The sequence below is a fragment of the Anser cygnoides genome, chromosome 13 (assembly GCF_040182565.1).
Source record: "Anser cygnoides isolate HZ-2024a breed goose chromosome 13, Taihu_goose_T2T_genome, whole genome shotgun sequence".
Taxonomy (NCBI): domain Eukaryota; kingdom Metazoa; phylum Chordata; class Aves; order Anseriformes; family Anatidae; genus Anser; species Anser cygnoides.
The window spans coordinates 2,914,145-2,934,220 of record NC_089885.1 but is presented as its reverse complement, the minus strand read 5'-3'; the positions used below and the strand labels follow the sequence as shown (position 1 = coordinate 2,934,220).

Below are 20,076 nucleotides of genomic sequence, written 5' to 3'. Positions count from 1 at the left end.
TTCTGGCTTCGAAATGGCAAAGTCTGCTATTTTGGTGGCTTTTTTTTTTTTTTTTCAAACCTGAGCAATTCTCGCGGAACAGGGGAACAAAGGAAAGGCATTGCCCTGTGCTTCATTCTCATCACAGCATCTGATGGTCTTTGAATTCCTCAACCACTGAATCACTGAAAGTCAACGCAACTCCAAAATGTACATCTATGATGTAATCAGCGGCACGGAAGAGAGCGGGCACTACCCTTGGCAAAAGTGAGCAGGTGGAAACCACCTGGCTCGAGTTAAATGGCTGTTGGCATTTCTCAGGTAAAGTGTTCCTATCTGACGGTAAGGTATTTAATGCTGTCTCCTGTAATAAAGGAGTTATAAATGGAAAATACGGTTTAGTCCAAAAAGCAAGAGTCCTGGATCCTGCTATGCTCTGCGTGACCACTGAAGGACTGCAGAATGCGGCTGTGTTAAACTCAAACTGAGCGAAGACCTCGGGACTGAGCGCAACTCCCAGCAAGCACTTAAATCCTGCTCTCCTCGGGAAAGAAGTTCAGAGCAGTTTAATCTCTTTCTATTCCGTAGGATTTATTTCCAGCAGGTGTTCTTGCACCCACTGGCCACAGACTATTTGGCAGCAGAGCTCCGTACCGGCCCCGACCTCCTCCCGCCTGTGCCGTGCCGGGCTAGCACCCCACGGTGCCAGCGATGCAGGAACCAGCTGGACCCCACAACCTCCTCGCGGGGCTCGCACAGCAACCACTGCGCCAGCACCGTCCACCTGTCCTCCACCTCATCACGCAGTCCAGCTGCACCTGCAAACCCCGCACGGCGACGCTGCTAATTAAACAAAACCCACTCCGCTTGTTTAATGCTTCTCCACTTTGACCAAGAACCCCCAGCGGTGCTGGAGAAGGCACTACAGGTCCCGAGCAGGGCAAAGCCAGCTCCCCAGGAGACAGGAGCTTCAGAAGGGGCTGCTGGCCATGCCACGCTCACAAAGGCGCAGAGCCTCCCTCTGCATCAACTCCCCTGATTTTTTTACGAAATACATACAGATGACGAAACAATAGCCCTGCAGCAAACAGGGAAGGCTGCCAGAGGTGTGCCTGGCATCCTGCCTGAACTACATTTTCAGACACGGCACTGTCAAAAGCTCATTCAGTTTTCAGGTGCTTTCACAGTTTTTCTTTCCTCTTTGGCCAGCGAGCAGAATTTACTGAGCACTGCAACATCTCTGCTCCTGCCAGCAGGCTGCAGGGATACTGACAGCAGCATGCGGGTGCGTTACTGGTGGACCATGGCGAGGTGGTGGCTCCATTTCAGACTGAAATCCCTAATGATGGGGGTGACCTCTGCAGTCAGCCTTTGCCATCCTCACACCACCCTCCTTTTCTATACCCTCTTTGGAGTATTGCACAATTTGACTATGTGGAGGGGACAAAAAGCATTTGGGGAGGACTGCTCTGCTTTTAAACTTCTGCATTTTAATTGCTCCTGTTTTGTGCATTGTACTTGCACAGGAATACATGTCACAGACCCTGGAGCAGGACCTTAAATGAGAAATCTGAACAAAACCCCATACATAGCTTTTAGTTTAGAAGTGAAAGTTAGAAACCAGTAAGCTGTGTTTGATGGAGATAAGATAGCTCCAGGGGCAGGAAGGAGACATGCGGAAGTTTGAGGGGGAGACTGAGCTAAGGACAGCCACCTCCAAGCTGAATATTTATATATTTTTAGGAAAATAAAACCGAAAGAGCTTGCTCTTTCCTAAACTTCTGAATGACCCAGTAGCCACATTTGTCCAAGTTTAAATAGTTTTACAACAAACTAGAATAACAAGTGTGACAGTTGTTCTCGATAGCTTGGTATTTTTCCACTTCAGGTTTTCTGACAGCATGAAAAGAAACACTCCGGTAAAACACTGATTTGCACGCTGCCGCAGCCTGAATTGGAGGCTGGCATGCCCTCCCTCTGCAGTTGGGGCTCTGCAGCAGCTTAGCATCATTGTGCTTGCCCTTTGCGGATGCTTTCTGTGCTTTGCAAGGCTCCTGAGCATGATGGTCCCCTGATGCAATACACATCTCATCCAGACATGTAACTCCATACTGCAGCATACGCTGAAAGCTTTCAGTGACATTTGTTATTTGTATGCCTTGCAGCGGCAGTTCTTCTGAGCAGAGGCAGACGTGTTTCTAACTGCAGCCCTCTCTGGCACAGCTCTGCAGAGGTGCGGATCCCCACAGCCCCACCCTGAGCCCACTTCCCCTCTCCCACGGCTACGCCCGCAGCACTCGCCTACATCAGTTTTAGGACCAAAAAAAAAGGGGTTCAATAACTAAACTTCACACCAGATTTACACTGAAAAGCTTGGACTATTTTCAAAGCTTTTCCGAGCATCAGCTTTCATTGCAGCGTAAACCCCCTGTTTCAAGCAGCTTGTTTTCTAACCCAGGACAATTTCTGGGATGGGGCCAAGTGCCCAGTTTGCCCGAGAGTCAGCCAAGCTGCTGGCGAAACTCGTTCTTACAGGGTGCTCACCATGGAGCTTCCAGCTCTGCATCTGCTCTAAAGAAATGGCGAGGCCTGCGAGCACTTCAGCTCTCTTGAGGTAGGAGGAAAACGGCATTTCTGCTCTCGAGGCTGCCCCTGCCAGCAGGACATGCGACTTGGCCCTGTCTCCCACCCTGCGAGAGCTCAGGGGCTGGAGGCAGAAGGGAGAAGAGCAAGGAGGGACCTTCAGTGCCAGCGACGTCTGCAGTGACGTTCCTACAGCCTCTGCTTGGTCTGTAAGCATTTCGGGGAGGTCAGATGATCGTGGTACAACAGGCACACGAGGGAGGCCAGTGATTTGGCCCTGTCAAAGAGGAAATCTTCCATAAGGGCCCTGGCTGGGTGTCCTCACCAGCTGGATCACACCTCGACGGCCAGTGGGACTTACCTGCAGGAGCAGAGCCTGCCAGGTCCGATCCAGTGTGGGCCACGCTGCCAGTGCTCGAGTGGCTGTGCGCCACCTTAAAACACAGATCGCAGCCAAGCTTTTCAAAGTTAAATATGTCATAAACTATACACATATGTGATCCTGAGATAGCGCCCCTAACAAGTCCCAAGGTAGATAAGCTTCCTGAACGCAGAGGTCCTTACGCCGCGTGAGCGCATTGTTGTTTGCTTTTGGCAGGCTCGCTAGCCTCTCGCAGACCACGCTGCGCTTCCTAATTCTCCTTTTTTTTTGGGGTGGGTCTGATGAAACAATCAGTTTGATGACTGCTACCAGCAATTCCAATTGCATTTCTTCTGCAGCTCGGATGAAAGCATTCTTGATCCTTTGCCAGGTCTCCCAAGACTTGCAGAAACAGGCTCACAGCTTCCCTTTCTATTTTTTGGCCAGCCAAGAGCTGTGTGTCAGCAGCCTCCTGCTAGAGGAGCAGCTGTGCTGTGCTGAAGACACTCCTCGAGATAGGAAGAAAACATCAGTAGTAATCAGACAGAGAGGCGACAAGCACGAGCCACAACGGAGAGCAGAAGCTTCACACGATGACCGTCAGTCGGAGGGTCAGCGACCGCGCGTCCCGGTCCCGTCGGTCCATACTCCTGTTTTGAGCTTCTGACAGCAGCAGCTCGGAGTCAGGCTTTTTAATCCCAGGGTAAAAAAGCTATTTCCCCAAGTTCTCTTTGCTTGAGCGCTATATAAAAAGTTCTTTTTATTGTTTCAGTATTTTAGCCCTTAGTTGATTAGTCACCGCTACCTGCCAGGTGCCTGCTGCCAGAAGCAGCCCGAGCACCCGCAGTGTATGTAGGAACATCAAAAAATAGCTTTAGCAACTAGGAATTATGCAACAGAGGGGGAAGGCAGGACTACCTAGATTAATGTGACGTGTAGTGGATTTGTTAAGGTTAGGTGTACGACTCGTCCCAGAATCATGACAGAAAATGGTACCATGTAGCTTACCAGTAAGGGCAGTAAAAAGGGTAATGCATTCCTTCAATCACCAGCGAACCACTCACTCATTCAACGTACTATTTCCAGCCAAAATCAAAGGTTTCTGGTAAAAATGCCGCTCCTCGGGAGATCGTAAGCATCTTACAGCTCCGCCTTTGAGCTCTGTGATAGCTGCTTCATTAACGTCGTGGTTCCAGTGCAAAAAAAAAAAAAATCTCTTCCAGATCCCAACCTTCTTCCTTTAAACTTTTGATTGCCTCTCATCTGTCCATTCCTGCTTAGTGTTCTGTAAAGCCTGCGTCTTCTGTTCATCCACCTGCACGTAGTCCACTCTCTGCTCCTCAGAAAGAAACGGTTTCTGTGAGAGACAAAAAACAGCGTATTTATTTAGGCTGTGAAAAGGGATGCGAGCGAAACCTGGCTTGATTTTCTGTTACCCCTTATTCCCTGCTTGCCTCGCTTCACCTCGAAGCTCACAGTGACATCAGCTGACAGAAGCGCCGCTTTACAGCCTGCCAGAGCTGCAATCACCCACCTGGCACCCCAGCACTCAGCCCAGCTTGCTTTGCTGAGCAAGGAAACCGCTGCCCTGGCTCTTCCCCTGCAGATCATCACTGCTTTGTCATGCAGGCCATCCTGCTGGGGATAACCTGCCTGTGTTTAACCAGAGGAACGGTTTGCTTTTAAGGAAGCTTTGGTGTCCCAAGTCTTTTGCCTTCAGGAGTATTAACTGATGGATAAAAAGCTATACAGGACACCAAACTTCCCCAACAGACAACAGTCTTGGCTTTGCTGCGGTACCTGCTCACCGCCTGGGCAGGCTGGAAGCTCTTTGGAACAGGGTTTGCAGTTTCTCAGCATTGCTAAAGAAATTAAAATGCTTTTGGAGACGCAAGAACAAAAGTGCACATTTTGCCGTGTTACGAGAGATGGTACAGTTTTACCTGATGAATTTATCGTGGGCTGTAAACTTGTTACTGCAGAGAGACTGGGGGGAAAACCAGTAGGAAAGGGAGACTATGAAAACGGAAGAGCATGCCGAGATCCTGCAAGCACCAACAAGCTCACCTACATGCCCCTCTACTGCATGTCCCAGTGGAGCCTCCTGCCCTCTGCTGAGCTCAAATTAACGGCAGCCCTACAAGGCAAGCTAAGGACACCTTGCCATCACCCTAATTCTGCTTTTATGGGGTTAATCTTGCCACTGGAAACAGGACTGGTACCTAACAGAGCATGGTTCTGGGTCTTTTCCTCCCAGCAGACACAAAGAGAGGAGGTTTGTTTTTTTTCACAGGGGACTCATACCTTCTGTACAGGGGATGGGGAAGCAGAATTAAAATCCAATGCTAAGTAATCAAGGTTAGATTTCCTTGTCCATGGAAAAGCACCACTGTATGGAGATGTTGCCTGTCTGTGTTCCTGTCAGGAAAGAAGAGAAACTTTTAATGCTCTTAGAACACGATCCCAGGAGGAAGCAGGACGGCACCGGGAGCAGGAGGCTCTCCCGGCAGCGCGCGAGTGAGGCCGGCCAGCACCCACAGGACAGCCTTTGGTGATGACCCGCGGGGTAACGCTGACTAGCTGGAGGGTACCACAAGGAAATGGAGAGTGCCTTTTTCTCCTGGTCATTATGGCAAAACCAGCAAACCGTGCTGAGTCTCATTCTGATTTAGCCAATATCCTCAGGCAGGAGCCCAGCTTCTCGCCCCGAACCCTGGAAGGCTCAGGTTCACAGGGGTGCCAGCTGAGCCATCGTGGTGGTATCTGTCCACATCTAGTGCCAGGGAAATCAAAGTGACCACAAGCATGTGGAAGGTTTTCATTGACCGGAAAATCAAACGGGGAGTAGTTACAACTGGAACTGCCCTACCAAGCAGATTTTGGTCTGGGAACGGTGTGGGTTGAAATTTGGGACGATTGTTTAAGGAGGCTGTGGTCAGTTTCGCAATGCATTTGTATGGCCACTGCTGCGGGGCTTCGGCTCTGGAGCCAGATTGGCAGACGTGAATCTCAAATCTCTTGATCTGAGCCAATTTCCACCTAAAACTCAAAGGAAACCCAGGTTCTGGTCTTTTGCAAGATATGGCTAGAGAGTGAATGAAGAAAAGGAAGCCACAAAGCCAGATGTTCTTCTCTCGTGGGATGGGAAGTGGGGTTAGTGCCACCAGCCAAAGCAGAAGCAATAGGAGACTGCAATGGGTGTTCTGTTTCTGCACAATATTTGGTGTGTTTCTTTAGGAAGTGCGCTAACGGCTTTCTGTCATTTCCTAGGAGATTTCTGCAGGGCACACTTCTGAAAGGTGAAAAGATTTCAGTTGCCTTCGCCTTAATGAGTTCTCATGTAAATATGGCTGATCCCTGTGCTCTCTTGGAACTGCTCAGCAACATTCGTGGGCGAACAGCTGAGTTCTGCAGAGCAGAAGAAGGGCTCCCCTTATCTCTCTGTAAATTGGTCCCACTGTCTTGGGTTTAAAACCATTTCATCATTTTTTGTTCAAACAGAAGGCAAAGGACAAACCTCCTCGACATTTTTTCTTAGAAAACAAACTTCTGCATTCTCCATCAATGTGACAGAGCAGAATAAAGCAAAGGATGGCTGTGTGAAAATGAAGATTACCATATGAATGTAACTTTCTTCCTCTTCTCCGGAAACTGAATTGGCAAATATTCTTGCTGAATTAATACCGTCTCTTTCTGGTGAGATAAAGCTCATTCGATTGCTATGAAGAAAAACACAGGAGAGGTTAAGGAAGCATCTTACAGATGCTCTGAAATGAAGCCAAAGCCTGACACAGTCCATATGGGGAATAAACTCACACTAACGCTGCAGCCTTTATGGAGAGGATGTCCAAAAACATTCCTTAGTTCCAGAAAGTGTTACATTCCTCCAAGTGTCTTTTTATTTTGGGGGAGGATTTATAAAAGTTTGCCATCTCTGGTATGACAGAAAGCATAAAATGTTGGAGCCGTTCTCCAGCAAGGGCACAGACAGCACTCATTAGGGTAACAAGTACCGCTGGGGCAGCTAGCTGCGGGGGCACTCCCTTTTTGGAGGCTGACACGAATTAAACAGCTACTGGAGGGGCACACAGAGGAGCTGGCTGGCTCCAAAACCTGTGTAAACACAGGCTGTCTGTGCCGTGAAGATGGCTGCAGCTCGGCCCTTGTTCGAGGAAATCTTTTCCACTCTCAGAGCTGTCAGAGATGTACCATGAGTGAACGATTGCAGGCTGGCACAGGGGGGTTAGTTATTAGGAAACTGGGTGGCTACTTGGTGCAGCATGAACGGCGTAAGTCCTTCTGCTTTATTAGTTCCGGGCAGCCTGCTTTTTTAGTTTTGTTAATGCGAAACATGCAAACTCCCCCCAAGCTCGTTATCCTTCAGGACTCAGCACTAATTAACCGCGGCGCTCTGGCAGAGCTGCTGGGGAGGCAGGCTGCTGGGTTGCCCTCACAGGCAGCCCGTGGGGTTAACTGGTTCGCAAAGGATGGGCTGGGAGAGGGCTCTGCAGCCACTGAGCTTTCCCCCAAGCATCTCACTGTGTCCTCCCCTCCTCTTGAGCTCCCTCAAGTTGAATCTCTGTGCAGCTGGAGCCCGACAGCACCACCCGTTCGCACTGCCTGTGTGAACAAAAGTGTTTGTTTTTCCCCACAGCTCGCTTCCAGGGACACAAGGTCACACCAGCGGATCAAACCTCAGTTTCCACGTGGCAGCGCAGAAGCCTGCACCCAGGCTACAAGTCAGGCAGATCTTGATCTTAACTAGTTCTCTTCTATCTCAGTTTTCAGAAACAAAAATGATGCTATCACTCCAGAAAAAAAACAGATAATTGAGGCATGTGAAGCTTTCAGCCACCACAGCAGCCACACCAGAGCAGACTAGCTCTGGCCTTTCCCAAAGGAACCTTCACAAGAGACCGAGTTTCCTGCAAACCCTAATTTGCAAGATACCCAAAACACATCCCTCCTGACAGCACTGGGTGATGCTCAACTCACTGGAGCTGCCAGTCTCGAAAGGGAGCCTTGCTTTTTAGAGACAGCAAAAGCCTGGGGGATGCTGGAAGGAGCCCTGGGGAATTTTGGTATGTGGACTTCGCCAGGAAGCTACATCTCGTGGCATGTGATAAGTTACTTTTAACTCCATCCCACAGTGTTAATGCTTGAAAGATTGCAACAGTGGGTTTCATGGCGACTTACTAAGGCACGGTCCACATCCTGGTCACGGCAGCGTGCTCACGGATTGTGGAGAGATTCCTCAAGTCCAGAGGAGGTGGCCGTGCTGCAGGGAGACACAAAAGGAACGACATTTGCAAAAGCAGGGCTCAAGAAAAGCATGAATGGATTAGAAAAATGCAAGAAATAGAGTATTTCACAGACTGTAACTGATATAACCGAGATAGAAGTCAGTAACAGATGACCACTTCAGTCAGTGCTGGAAAGCAAAGTCCCTCATTTACTCAAAACCAACAGGATAAATACATCGGGCACTAGGAGAGCAAACGCCCTGCAAGATCCACGTCTGACCCTTGCCTCAGAGCAGCCCAGCACATGCTGCCTGCAATGGACAGTTCAGCCTTCAGGTCACGGCTTTGGGCTCTCTCCTAAACCCAAAGGTCCTACACATGGAGATCTCTCCTCGCACCTCCGTATGTTTTCCTTTCAGTTCTCAAAACCCTCTAAGCAAGGACCTGAGCTTGCTTTGCTTGCTGGCAGTGCTCTGCATTTCTCCCCCAGCTTCACGTAGCATTTCCTCAACCCATTTCTGAGTGCCCCTGTGGCTCCGTAGCCCAAACAGCTTTACCATAGGCTAGGCTTTGGCAATTTTTTTTCTGCACAGCCATATTTTGTCACCAGTATATCATCAACCCAAATTTTGGAAGTGCTATGAGAAGCTGGAATGGAAAGTAACAGTTATCTGCAGGAAATTCCTGATGAAACCAAGACAGCTGCACCCACCAAGCAGAGGTTTAACCAACAGCCCACACATGAAGTGGAGGATTCGAGTGTTTGGATGCCCCATTCCTGGGAGGCCAGGGAGCTGGTGAGGCAGCAGCACGCAGGCGTTAGCCTCCTGCCTTGCTACAAGTGGGTCCCCGCTCCTGCCCCATGCTGACGTGGCTGCTGCAGAAGCGGGCACAGATGCTTTTCCTCTGCTTGCAAGCAGCCCCATGGATGCACCCTGCTACGCCACAGTACTCAAGGCTCCTACACAGGGATTCAGCCCCTTCTATAGATGGAAAAAGCCTTGAAACGTGCCAAGGCCACCCGCATCCCAGTTGCTCTTTAGGTCTGGCCTTACATTTCCTGCGAGGCTTGAGGTCTCGGTTCACCGGAGGTGGCTCCAGGTCGGAGGGCAGCTCGGGTAAGGGGCTGGTGAGTTTTTCAGTGCTGACGACGGGGAAGGTGAAGGTGGCCGAGCTGGGGCTCATGGGGATGTAGCCATCAGGCGAGCAGTCGGAGCCGGGCGCCGAGGGAGAGGTGCTGGGGCGCATGGGCACATAGCTGTCCTCCGCGCCATCCGCGGCCGTCGAGTAGAGCGGGGAGAACCGGCAGGGCTTCGGCGGCAAGGGAGGAAAGGAGAAAGAAACGGTGGTAAACAAACAGCTCGCCCCGAGCAGCTTGGGAAGTCCTGCTGAGACCTTGCCATGACACGCAAGGACAGGAGACACACTCGGTTTGGGTGCTTATGCCAGCTTGGGAGGAGCTCAGCAACTTGCTGCTGGACACTAGGACCAAACTTAGGGGTGACTTAAGTAGGTTTGCTTCTCCCAGCAGCAATTCTGACCTACAGAATGAAGGAAGTCCTTTCATACAAAAAACTTCTGAAAGGAAAACAACTGGATTTTTGCACATGTAGAAGCCGAGAGAGCAGAGATACAGACATAGAAGTTACCTCTGATAGCTGAAAATAAACACTAAAGGTTGATCACCAACCCTGCAAGCTTCCAGGGGAGAGGAACACAAGCTGCACACCACCAGGGCTTGCATACAAGCAGCAAAGGAGCTCCCACAAAGAAAGCAGCGCTCGATGCCAGACAGCAGGCTGGCTGTGTGATGCCTGGTGGTGCCACACGTAACCCACATCTGTCCAAGCTGGGCCAGGAGCTTTGGGCTGACAGAGTGCTGAATCACAGGGGCTTCAATCACAGCCTTTCCTACATACTGAAGAGGAGATATCCCTCGGGATCAGGAAGCAATAGGCTTCTTTAAACCTCTTTTTTCCCCAAGAGGGAAGTCGCTTTCTCAGGTGCTTGTGGTCAAGAGCTTCATTCTTGAGGTTACTGGAGTCCTTCACAGCAGACCTGTCTTTGTCTGCTTTAAAATCAGGGGCTCCATGTTGTGGCCTCCCTCTTCCCATGGCCACAAAGAAGCAACACAGAAGTTGTCTGAAGCCAAGGGCTGCTTCTTCCTACTTTTAAATATTTTTTTTTTGCTGAGTCCAGCAGATGACTGACTACCAGAATGTGAAATGACTCACTTTCTGAAGCCTGCATGCATCAGTCTTTAAGTTTATGCAAGCAGAGTACTTACCAAATTCAAGCTAAGCCTCTTGTCCCGACTTCTTAAAGAACTGCCTTCCATGTCTGCTGCACAGAAAAAAGCAATTAAAAACATGCAAGGTAGTCCAACCTGACGGCAATAATGCTGGAGTAAAACACATGGCTCTAAACTAACTAGAGAGTTACACAGATTCCCAAACTCCTGGTATTTACCCTAAATGAGGAAATCCAATGACACACAAGACCAGAACCAACTTGGTAGCGTTTCAAGAGCAATTTCGGCTATTTTAAGTATGATGAAGCCAAGGAACATACTCGTGTAACCCTGCTGTAACTGAGGCTTCCCATAGTCACAAGCAGGTGGGGGGAAAGACTGGTGTGGTGCAGAGAGCAAGCAACCAAGCAGACTAACATCTGAACCCAATATCTGCTCTAGTCCCTCTGTTTCCCATCTCTCAGATAAGGAATTATACCAAAGGGACGTAGGGAAGGTTATTTTGCTGTTTGGAAAGCATTTGGGTGCCTAGGATGTGGGGTGCCTGGGAAACGCATGTTGTTCTAGCAAGGGTGCACGAGCAAGTCTAATGGAGGGGAGAAATTCTTCTCTTTGCCACCCAGAAATGCTGACATGATGCACGTGGCTCGAGCTGCTGGGGGACAAACCGTCAGAGGGAAGGTCCCCTTGTGCAGGCTGGCCTCCTCTTGGTGTAGGTCAACTTGTTTTTTGAAGGAAAAGGCAACAAAAATTGAAAAATGGCATTCAATATCTAGATCAGCAGTGGTAGCTGCTGGAAGGTTTTTTGTCTGATTTTACAGTAAATAATGGAAGGCTGTTACAGTTTGTTTTCAAGTAGGGCAGAAAAAAGGAACTGGGGAAATTGGAGGAAACAGAACTGCTGTCACTCCTACCACATGGGCATGTATACAAGCACACACACAGACGTGTCCGGTTACATACATTTCTACCCGTGCTTACAACTACCATCCTTTTCTGGAAAATGACTTTCTGATCAGGAAAGTGCTTTTCTGTGCTCTCGGCCCCCAGGTAGGAGCACGGCGAGCCCTGCACCCTGCTGTGGCTGGGGAGATGTCCGTGCTGCACTGCAGCTCAGGGCTCGGCGCAGAAGTGCCAAGGAGAAGGAAGCAGCGCTGCTGGTGAGGGTGCACATGCATTGGGGTGGGCAGGCGCTGTCCTGGGATGGATATAGTTCCTTATTCTGGCACAAAAGCAGTCAGGCACACTGGTAGGTGCCAGGGTACAGGTGCTTTACCAGCCCATACTACCTTTGCAGCAGGTTGATTCACAGCTGTTCAGCTTTTACACATTGCTAAGGGCAAAAAAAATGAACTAAACTCAAGTGGGCTCACTCCAGGAGCCCACGAGCAGCAGCTACTTTCTCCCTGTTTCTTTTTCAGACCGTCCTTTGTGAAGCATATTTTAATTCAGAGTTTAACCTTTCAAATAGTTTCAGCTGCACTTGGGGGAAGAAAAAAAAAACAGCAGCACTTATTAATTCATTGCTGCCCCCTGTCAGGCAGAGATAACCTTGCAGCACAGCAGCAGAACATGACATTTGGACACTTAATCCTCTTAAGAACCTTTTGGTGTAAATTGGGATGGAGAAACATTAACCATCTCACGTGTGCCAGCAGTGCTGGAGCAGCATATACGTGGAACCAAAAGCAGTGTTTTTCAGGGAGCAAACAGGCGTAACTGATAATGAAGAAGAGCATTTCCACCGATGGGTGTTTCTGCAGAAACCTTCCAAGAATTGTTTGTACACTGATAAACAGCCTGGGCAGAGCTCTCCTTGCTCTGGTGCCTGAGCTCTAAGGGCGAGATCTAACGGCCCCAGACACTGAGAGCTCATTCAGACTACAGGGGCCTGAAGGATGCTCATCCATAAAACCCTGCCTTGTCTCCTCATCAAAAATGATACGTCACTGCAAACTATTTGATCCTTTCCAGCCAGCTGCTTCCCTCTGTTCTGCGGCTCCACAAAATAAAACTCACATCTACTGTGTACACTGGATTTTGTCACCTGGATGTTCCTGGTTTTCAACCATTATTTGGTTTGAGATGGTTTTCAAGAACAAAAAAGGCACCCCAGCTGGGAGCAGGGCTTGCTTTGCAGCCATCTCCCTCTGCAGCAGGTTTCCAGGCTAGCCAGGAGGAAATGCAAGGACAGAGGGGGATTTGCTGAAGGACACCGAGTCCCCAGTTCACCCAGGATTACATCCCATCCCCAGCATCTCCCTGGCGTCCTGTCCTTTAAGCATGAGAAAAGAAATACTGCTGTTACGGAGAGGACTCAGTGTGTGGAACCACAAAGGCACTTCCCCTGGGCAAGCCCACGCTTTGACCTTCAGAAACAGAGGGGCAGGAGCTGAATGCAAGCGATGGACAGGTCTAAACCCTACTTGGACAGGTCTAAACCCTACTCACACCATTTTGAGGCTGACATGAAGCATCACAGCAGGAGAGCAGGCAGTGGGCACCCTCCCATCCATCCCAGTGCCACCGCCTCCGAGACACGCTCACCTTTCCAGTTCCTCACGTTGTCCAGGCTGGACAGGGAGATCCTCCTGGGCACCAGCGCCACTGGAGCCCGGCAGGTCCCCGCATGGCCGTTCTGCAGCGCCCCGCTGCCCGCCTCGTCCCCTCGCCTGTCCGAGAAGTGGGTGGGCTTGGGGGGCCGCGGGGGGGGCGTGTTGGAGAGCACATCCAGCTGGCTCACGCCGTAGGGCAGCGCACTTTGGCTCTGGTCAATCTGAAAGGTTGGCGTCAGCGGTGTCCCCAGCAGCGGAGAGGAGGAGGAAAAGTCACTGGGCGTCCCGCTCACGTCAGTGCTCCTGGGCACAGCGCCAGGGTTTGCCAGCAGGGCCGCATCCTGGTGCACGGCGCTGCAGGGCTGCACGAGGTACAGCGAGGGCTGGGACTGCAGCGAGTCGACAAACACGTCGTCCGATGAGGTCTGCTCCAGGGATCTGTCCGAGTTGGACCAGCTGTCACACCTGCACAGGGCAGAGAGCAGGGCTGGTGCTTGCCTTTTCTCCTGGTTGCAACCAGGTGAGCGTGTGGGGCTTGAGGGGTATAACCTGCTGGGAGCAGCTCCTTGGGCTGCTTTTCACTCCCAGCTTGGAAAATGCCCACTGACCACTTCATGGTTTCCTTTCTGCTGGTACTTGGCCCTGCACACCCTCAGGGCACTGTACGGGCCCTGTCCTCACCCCCAAGGGAGCGTGGCCAGCAGTGATGCTCCTCCACCAGCCCAGGGCTTCCAGCCCTGTAAGGCTGAGCCCTCAGCGTGAGGAGCCCTTGCACCACCATGCCTCAAATTTCAACCTCCACACTGCAGCATTTGCTACAACCTCTATTTCCCCCTGTCTGGTTACCAGGCAAGTGGAGAAGTGGCTCCCAAAGCTGCGTGCTCGCCCAGCGAGGCATCTGTTGTGCTGCAGGAACCCAGGTTAAAAACCAGGGGGAATTTCAGAGAAGGAAGGGGAGGAGCACAAGCATTGTCCTGCTGAGGCTTCACCCATTCTTTCCTCCTGAGTGACAGCGTGTGACAAAAAGCACAGTCTGAGCCCAGATCTGTCCCTTCCCTGTGGCCAGGGAGGGTCCCCCCGAGCTGAGCACGGGGCACTTTGTAGGGCACCTGGGGCAGCAGCAGGCAGAAAGAGCACCTGGAGGGAGACTGCATGGGCCAGGACCAACAGCTGATGCTTGACCGCTCACCTCCACTACAGAAAGCCCCCTTGAGAACTGCATTTCTGATGGTCCCATCGGGCTCAGGAGCTGCAGGACTCAAGGACCAGTTTGCCCCAGTTTCCCAGGGGCACGCAGAGGTGGCTGCAGCCCGATGTGTGTGGTGGACCCCGGAGTTACCTGGTGTGGCTGAGCTTGCCCGACTCGCAGTTGGAGAGGAAGAGGTAGTCGGGGAGGAAGACCGACTCCGACTCACTGGGGGTCTCCTCTGCCGCAGAAGCGTCGGCAGCGGCGTGGTCGACCGAGAAGGAGGGATCGGCGATGTGGGAGGCGTGGGTGGAGGCGGCTGGCGAGGGCTGCGGGGACGAGGTGGTGTGGGACAGGCTCTCCACCGAACCTGCAAGGAGAAGCGATGGCCCCGGCTGAGCCGCAGTGGGGCGAGGTGACAACGCATCGCGGGGAGCGTGGATTTGTGGGCCAGATCCTGTGCCACAAGGTGAGATGCAAGGTCCCCAGCAGGTCAACCCAGTCCTCAGTGACTGCACCGCACTCGGCTGTTGTGGTCACTCCTCAGCCCCGGAGTGTATGGGGAAGGCAACATCACCAGCAAGGAACCCACCCCTCCAGTGACACTACACCTCCACATCAGCCACAGCAGGCTTCACCCCAGCTCCTTCCCCCTCTAAGCCAAAAGAAACAGGAAAAAGGCCGAATTCTTCCTCACCCTACCCCGTGGCTCGTCCCTTTCAAGCAGGGGGAGCCATCTCCTTCCTTCTCTACCAGCTGTTTCCTCCTGCTAGCTTGGATTTGCAGTATTGCAGCAAACCCCAGGTTGCAAAGCACTCGCACACATGCTTCAACTTGAGCTTATTCAGCAAAGCGTTTGCTTAATTTTCAGCAGGTGCTTGGAGCAGCAGGACTTCAGCAGCCCTCTTCGCCCCAGCGATCATCTGAAGGGAGCAGCTTTTCCAGGCTTTCACACTTGTGAAGCGGGGCTGGCGGCTGAAGCCTTCCCAGCTGAAAAATAACTTCTCTTTTCCATCCTGCTGGCTCAGGCACTAGCTCGGCCTGCAGAGCTTGGACTCGGAGCTGGCTTGCAAGCTGAGGGCGATCAAATACGCACTAGGCTAACTCCACAGAGACCTCAGCAAGCATGTGAACATCACCATCTGACCATGTATTTAAAGAAATAAAAAAACCAACACCATGCACAAGAAAAATAAATGACATTGTGGATTACTAACACAGAGACTGAGCAGGCCTGAGCTCCATCTGCTACTCGCAGGGTTTAGCCTCAGATTATCCCATCAGGAAGGGCTGCGGGCTGCACAACACATGGCAGGTCTGCACCGTCCCCGTCCCTCCTGCTCGCCGTGGCTGCCCTTTTCTGGCCTTTGGGGACGTGGCTACCCAGAGCCAGCTCCTGGCAGGCCATCCCCATCCCTGCCAGCTCTGCTGGTAACCGAATCAGCGAGCATTAAAGTCGTACTGCGGCGGCAGCTGGGGAGAATGAATTATGCATGCCCATTTTCAAGGGAGAGCAGGCAGAGAATAGGTTCTGTGCCTCTCTCCCTCTGTCCTCCCCTTTGCCAGCAAGGCTGAGCACAGCTTCAGCTGGCAAAATAGCTGTTTTGGTGGGTACTAGCCCCAAAATCTCTGCCCTGCATTGACGGGAAGACTCACCATGGAGGATGCCCCATCAACTTTCCCTGTCAATGTAGGTCTTGGAAAAACAGGCGGCTTCTTCCTCCTGCTACAGACCCCAGCCCCGAAACTGTCCTTGTGCAACGGCACAGTGGACACGGTGAAAGCGGGGGTCCCTGCTTGCAGCTCCCCCCCACCCCACCGGGCTGCAGGGAGGTAGAAACGCTGCCAGAGGCTGACATGAAAGAGCAGCCTTGAGGAGCGCAGAGAGGGATTTCCTCCCGAGGAGGGCTGGGAGGAGCCCTCACACTTCCCCTGACTCCCACACAAGGGCCGGGCGCTGCCACCAGCAGGCCTGCTGCTTTGTGTGGGAGCACAGCGGGGACATGAAGGGGAGACCCCAAGGGGAAGGAAGCATCTCTGCGGGGAGAGCGGGGTCCCTGCAGGGAACGGGGCTCCTGGCTCCCCGTGTCCCAGCACGCTGCCCTGGCTGCCAGAGGTGTCCTCAGGGTGGCTGCAGCGAGCTCCTGGGATGTCAAACCACTTCTCATCAAGGTTTAAAAAGAAAAAAAGGCATTAAAAGCAGCAAAGAAACCATCAGAAAGGAGCAGGAAGGGAGAAAGTCCCAGGATGGGTGCAAGCAGGAGTGACCAGAGCCGTGGGGAGGTGAGGGAGAGGTGGATGGAGTGCAGGAGCAGAAGGCTCCTGTCCAACCTCCTGCAGCCAGGAGGGACCATGGGTGACTGGTTGCTTCAGGTGACAGCGGTGACATCCTGGGCGTCAGGCTCCATCGTGCTGTGGGAGAAGGCGGAGGTACAGCGGGGCGATGGAGATCGGCGGGGATCAGTAGGGGCTGCATGGGGAGGGAGCAAGGCGTTTACACGGGGTGCGGAGCGACACCTGGAGCCCGGGGAGGAGACCAAGAGGGAACCCAAGACCAAAGGTTCCTCTTCAGCTTAGGAGCTGCCTGCCAAGGCACGGCCTGGGGGAGCATTTTGTGTACAGCTACAGGCTTGGTAAGTAAGGCTTCCTAATGAATCAGGCTCAGGTGTTCTCTCATCACAGGCTGCTGTCCCGTGTTGTGCCCATCACACTTTCAATCTGCATACGCGATGAACTGTAGCCAGAGTCCCCTGGCCACCTCACCTCACCCCAAAACATGCAGGGGGGCTCTTCCTCCCCCAGCAACTCCCTGGGGGTGCCAGCCCCACGCTGCTGCCTTCAGCACAGCCATGGGCACGGTTCCTTGTGGCAGCCGAGTGCCATGGGGCGAGGGTGGCTGGTGGCCAGCCCGTCCCGCCTGCCGCCCGCCCAGGTGCTTCCTGACATCTGCTGGAGCTCGCACCGCTTCCCCTCCGCCGGCCAGCCGGCCCCTCCTGTTGACTAAAACGTTGTCCTGATGGGGCCAGCTCTGAGCTAGCCTTGGCTGCTTAAATGTCAAACCCGAGGCCTCCAGTGAGGAGGATCTGGCTGTGAGTCTGGCTTCGTCGTGGCCGTCCGGGGCTGAGTCACGGCACAGAGCCACGACCACGCTGTCTGTGCCCACAGAGCATCAGTCTGGGGGTTCATTAGTTCGGGGTTTGGCCTCAAAGCTGCAGTGAATTTTCAGAGAGATGCCAGGATTGTGAGCGATTGATTTCCCACTGTAGTATCGGCTGTGAGAGTCATCTCAACCCGGAGCAGCTTGGTAAGATTTCCTGCTCTGCGTGTGTCTTCCTTGTGGTGATTCATTGCAGGGACTGTGACTTGTTGTAACGGTGGCGTTCACGTTAAAAAAGCGTATTGCATTTAATAGAGCTTTTCTTATGCTAATTTTTGGGAGTAATTTGTTTAAACCTCCAACCTCTTGGGGGATTTCTGTGCTTCCAGAAAGCTGAAGCAATTTATCAGTATTTGAAACATGCCGTGCAACCTGTGCAACTGTGCAGACTGAAATCAGAGGGTAGGAATAGGAGCTGAACATGCCCTGCAGCCTGACCCGAATCCACACCAGACCGGACCACACTGGCAGGAGCTGCAGGATAAATAGGAGGTGTTATTTGCCAGGAGAGATGTAGCAAGTGTATGCCTGGAAGCTTAGCTTACACTGCCTGCGATGCAGACTGCAGGCTCAGATGCCAGACTTTACGCTGAACCAAGACAAATGCTCTGCACTGTGGGGGATATTTGCCTCGAGGAACAGAGCAGAAAGCTGGGATGTCAGCTCTTCAGCCCGCCACAGCAAGAGCTGTCACTTCTCATCCATCAGCATCTACACTGGTGGTCTTGGCTGGGAAACACCCGTGGGATACTGCCAGTGCTGCCCACATACAAGCAACGCTACGCTCGACCAGTATAACAGAGGTTTCTAGTAATAATGCATCTTTCCTGGGGACAGCCTTGGCTCCTCTGCCTCAAATCACACCTCCCTGCGCACATCCTCAATGTAGTGCCAGAAGTCTACACGTACATTGGAAAGACAAAGAAATACATTTGGTTTCTTTGTTTTGCGAGGGAAGACTTACCTTCATTTCAGGCTAATTGGTAAAGCTATATCCGATGCAGCACCGCAGCAGGAGCAGCAACACAAGAGCGACATCTCCGTTTCAGCAAGGGCAGACCAGCAGGAAGTGGGTTACTGAACGGTCCCTAATTACCCCAGACTCCTATGGACTACTGACTGCCATCCCCCAAAGCTACCAGCTCGACTTTTCAAGCTATACCCATGGGCAGCGTGTACTGGCACAAGAACACGCCAGCAAGTTTTCCTGGTGCTCTCTAGAGCAAACGTGAAAACAGCAGACATCAGATTTATAACAGGAACACTGCAGAGCTCTTCCACTCCCATTTCCCCTCAGAATAAACTACTGAAAAGATGATTAAAGAAAGCGGGGAACTGGGATACGTTAAAACCAAACATCTCACGGCCTTTTGCTTCCTCTCTACCAGGTAACGGTATGCCCATGTAGCAGTGGGAGCGCAGCAGCACACAGACCATGGCAGGATAGACCACCCAGCCATGCTGTGACACCCCTAAACATCTTGCTGCCCTTTGAGTCCTCTGGCGGGGCTGAGTCCCTCCATCACCACCCTTTTCTGCTCTCAAGCTGACTTTTATCACAGTGAAGGGCTTAGCTCTGACTCACTTCCTACAAAGCTCTGAAACTGCTGCTGTATCTGCCCATTGGAAATGTCAAGGGAAAGACAGATTGCTGTTATCTGAGCCTGATTTTCTCATTTGAAAGGTAAGTTGATGATGACATGGGTCCTGGCTTTAATTACTGACTAGATCCCTCTTGGAGTGGTTAACTCCTGGAAGCTCTCCAGGAAACTCACCCCACTGACTGCCCGCAGGTGTAGGGCTGGCAGAACAGGCCGCCTTCATGCTGCACTGGAGGACCATCGCTTTAGCCTAGACACACACCCCTAGCACTCTCCTGTCCTCTGCCTTTGCTTTGTTTTTCTTCTCATTAATAGGCTAAGATAGTTCAGCATTTTTGTCGTTGATTTATGTGTGCACATACACCCAGATCTGTGCACGTTCCACGTTCAACAAAGCTTGAGAAAACGCGAGTTTTGCAGAACTCTTTCCTGGAACAGGTGTCTTACGTTAAGCCAAACTAAATAAACATGGGCCGTGTAATGAAATAAACAACCCCAGAAGATAACACTCAATCAGCTTTTCACATAAACAGTACCTTTTCTTATTAAGGACCTGCTGTTTATTCTAGCAGCGATTGCTTCATCGACGTGAGACCAAGCGGCCAGCTATTATTTCCGCCCCGCAGAAGCCAGACCCCCAGTAACCTTCAGAGCAGGCTGTGCACCACCTCAGGACCACGTGGAGCTGTAGGAAATGTTAAGTCCCACATCCCTTGCCACCCCCAACAAGCCCCACGTTTCCTTTTGCCCCGAGCAATGCTATGGAAAACCCCAACCCCAAGCCAACCCCAAGCCCCAAGACGAGCACGATCCTACCTGTGCCATCTTCCAGATGCCCGAAGTTGCAGATCTGGCTGATGTTGTGCACCCAGATCTGCATCTCCTCCTCGGTTTTGGCCACCAGGTAGAAGGTGCGGTAGGTGGTTCTCACGATGAAGACAAAATTGTTCTGAAACTCCTTCCTGATGAAGTTGGGCCCCGAGTGCTTCAGCACTTCGCACTCGTTGAGGTCGATGATGCGGATGGGCTTTTTGGAGTGGTTGTTCCTGTAGTACTCCAGCACGTCGGGGTTCCCGCTCATGCGGCCTCGGCGCAGCACGAACCAGCGCTTCCTCCATGCCTGTGGATGGCACAGACAGGGCCCGTCAGCCTCGCAACAC

At 52.0% G+C, this 20,076-nt stretch overlaps 1 protein-coding gene across 4 annotated transcripts in view; it reads right to left on the bottom strand.

The window, feature by feature from the left end:
* Window positions 1-29: 29 nt before the first annotated feature.
* GAB3 (GRB2 associated binding protein 3) overlaps window positions 30-20,076 on the bottom strand; it is a 57,408-nt gene continuing 37,361 nt past the window's right edge. For 3 of the 4 annotated variants that reach the window (XM_067004893.1, XM_048070730.2, XM_067004894.1), the window contains 9 exons: window positions 19,733-20,036; window positions 14,312-14,528; window positions 12,965-13,437; window positions 10,454-10,509; window positions 9,222-9,477; window positions 8,120-8,201; window positions 6,540-6,642; window positions 5,228-5,341; window positions 30-4,280 (listed from right to left, as the gene is read on the bottom strand). In XM_067004893.1, the coding sequence (XP_066860994.1) occupies window positions 4,164-4,280; window positions 5,228-5,341; window positions 6,540-6,642; window positions 8,120-8,201; window positions 9,222-9,477; window positions 10,454-10,509; window positions 12,965-13,437; window positions 14,312-14,528; window positions 19,733-19,997 (1,683 nt within the window). In that variant the 5' untranslated portion in view covers window positions 19,998-20,036 and the 3' untranslated portion in view covers window positions 30-4,163. The remainder of the gene's footprint in view (window positions 4,281-5,227; window positions 5,342-6,539; window positions 6,643-8,119; window positions 8,202-9,221; window positions 9,478-10,453; window positions 10,510-12,964; window positions 13,438-14,311; window positions 14,529-19,732; window positions 20,037-20,076) is intronic. The other variant, XM_048070731.2, reaches the window with a different exon arrangement.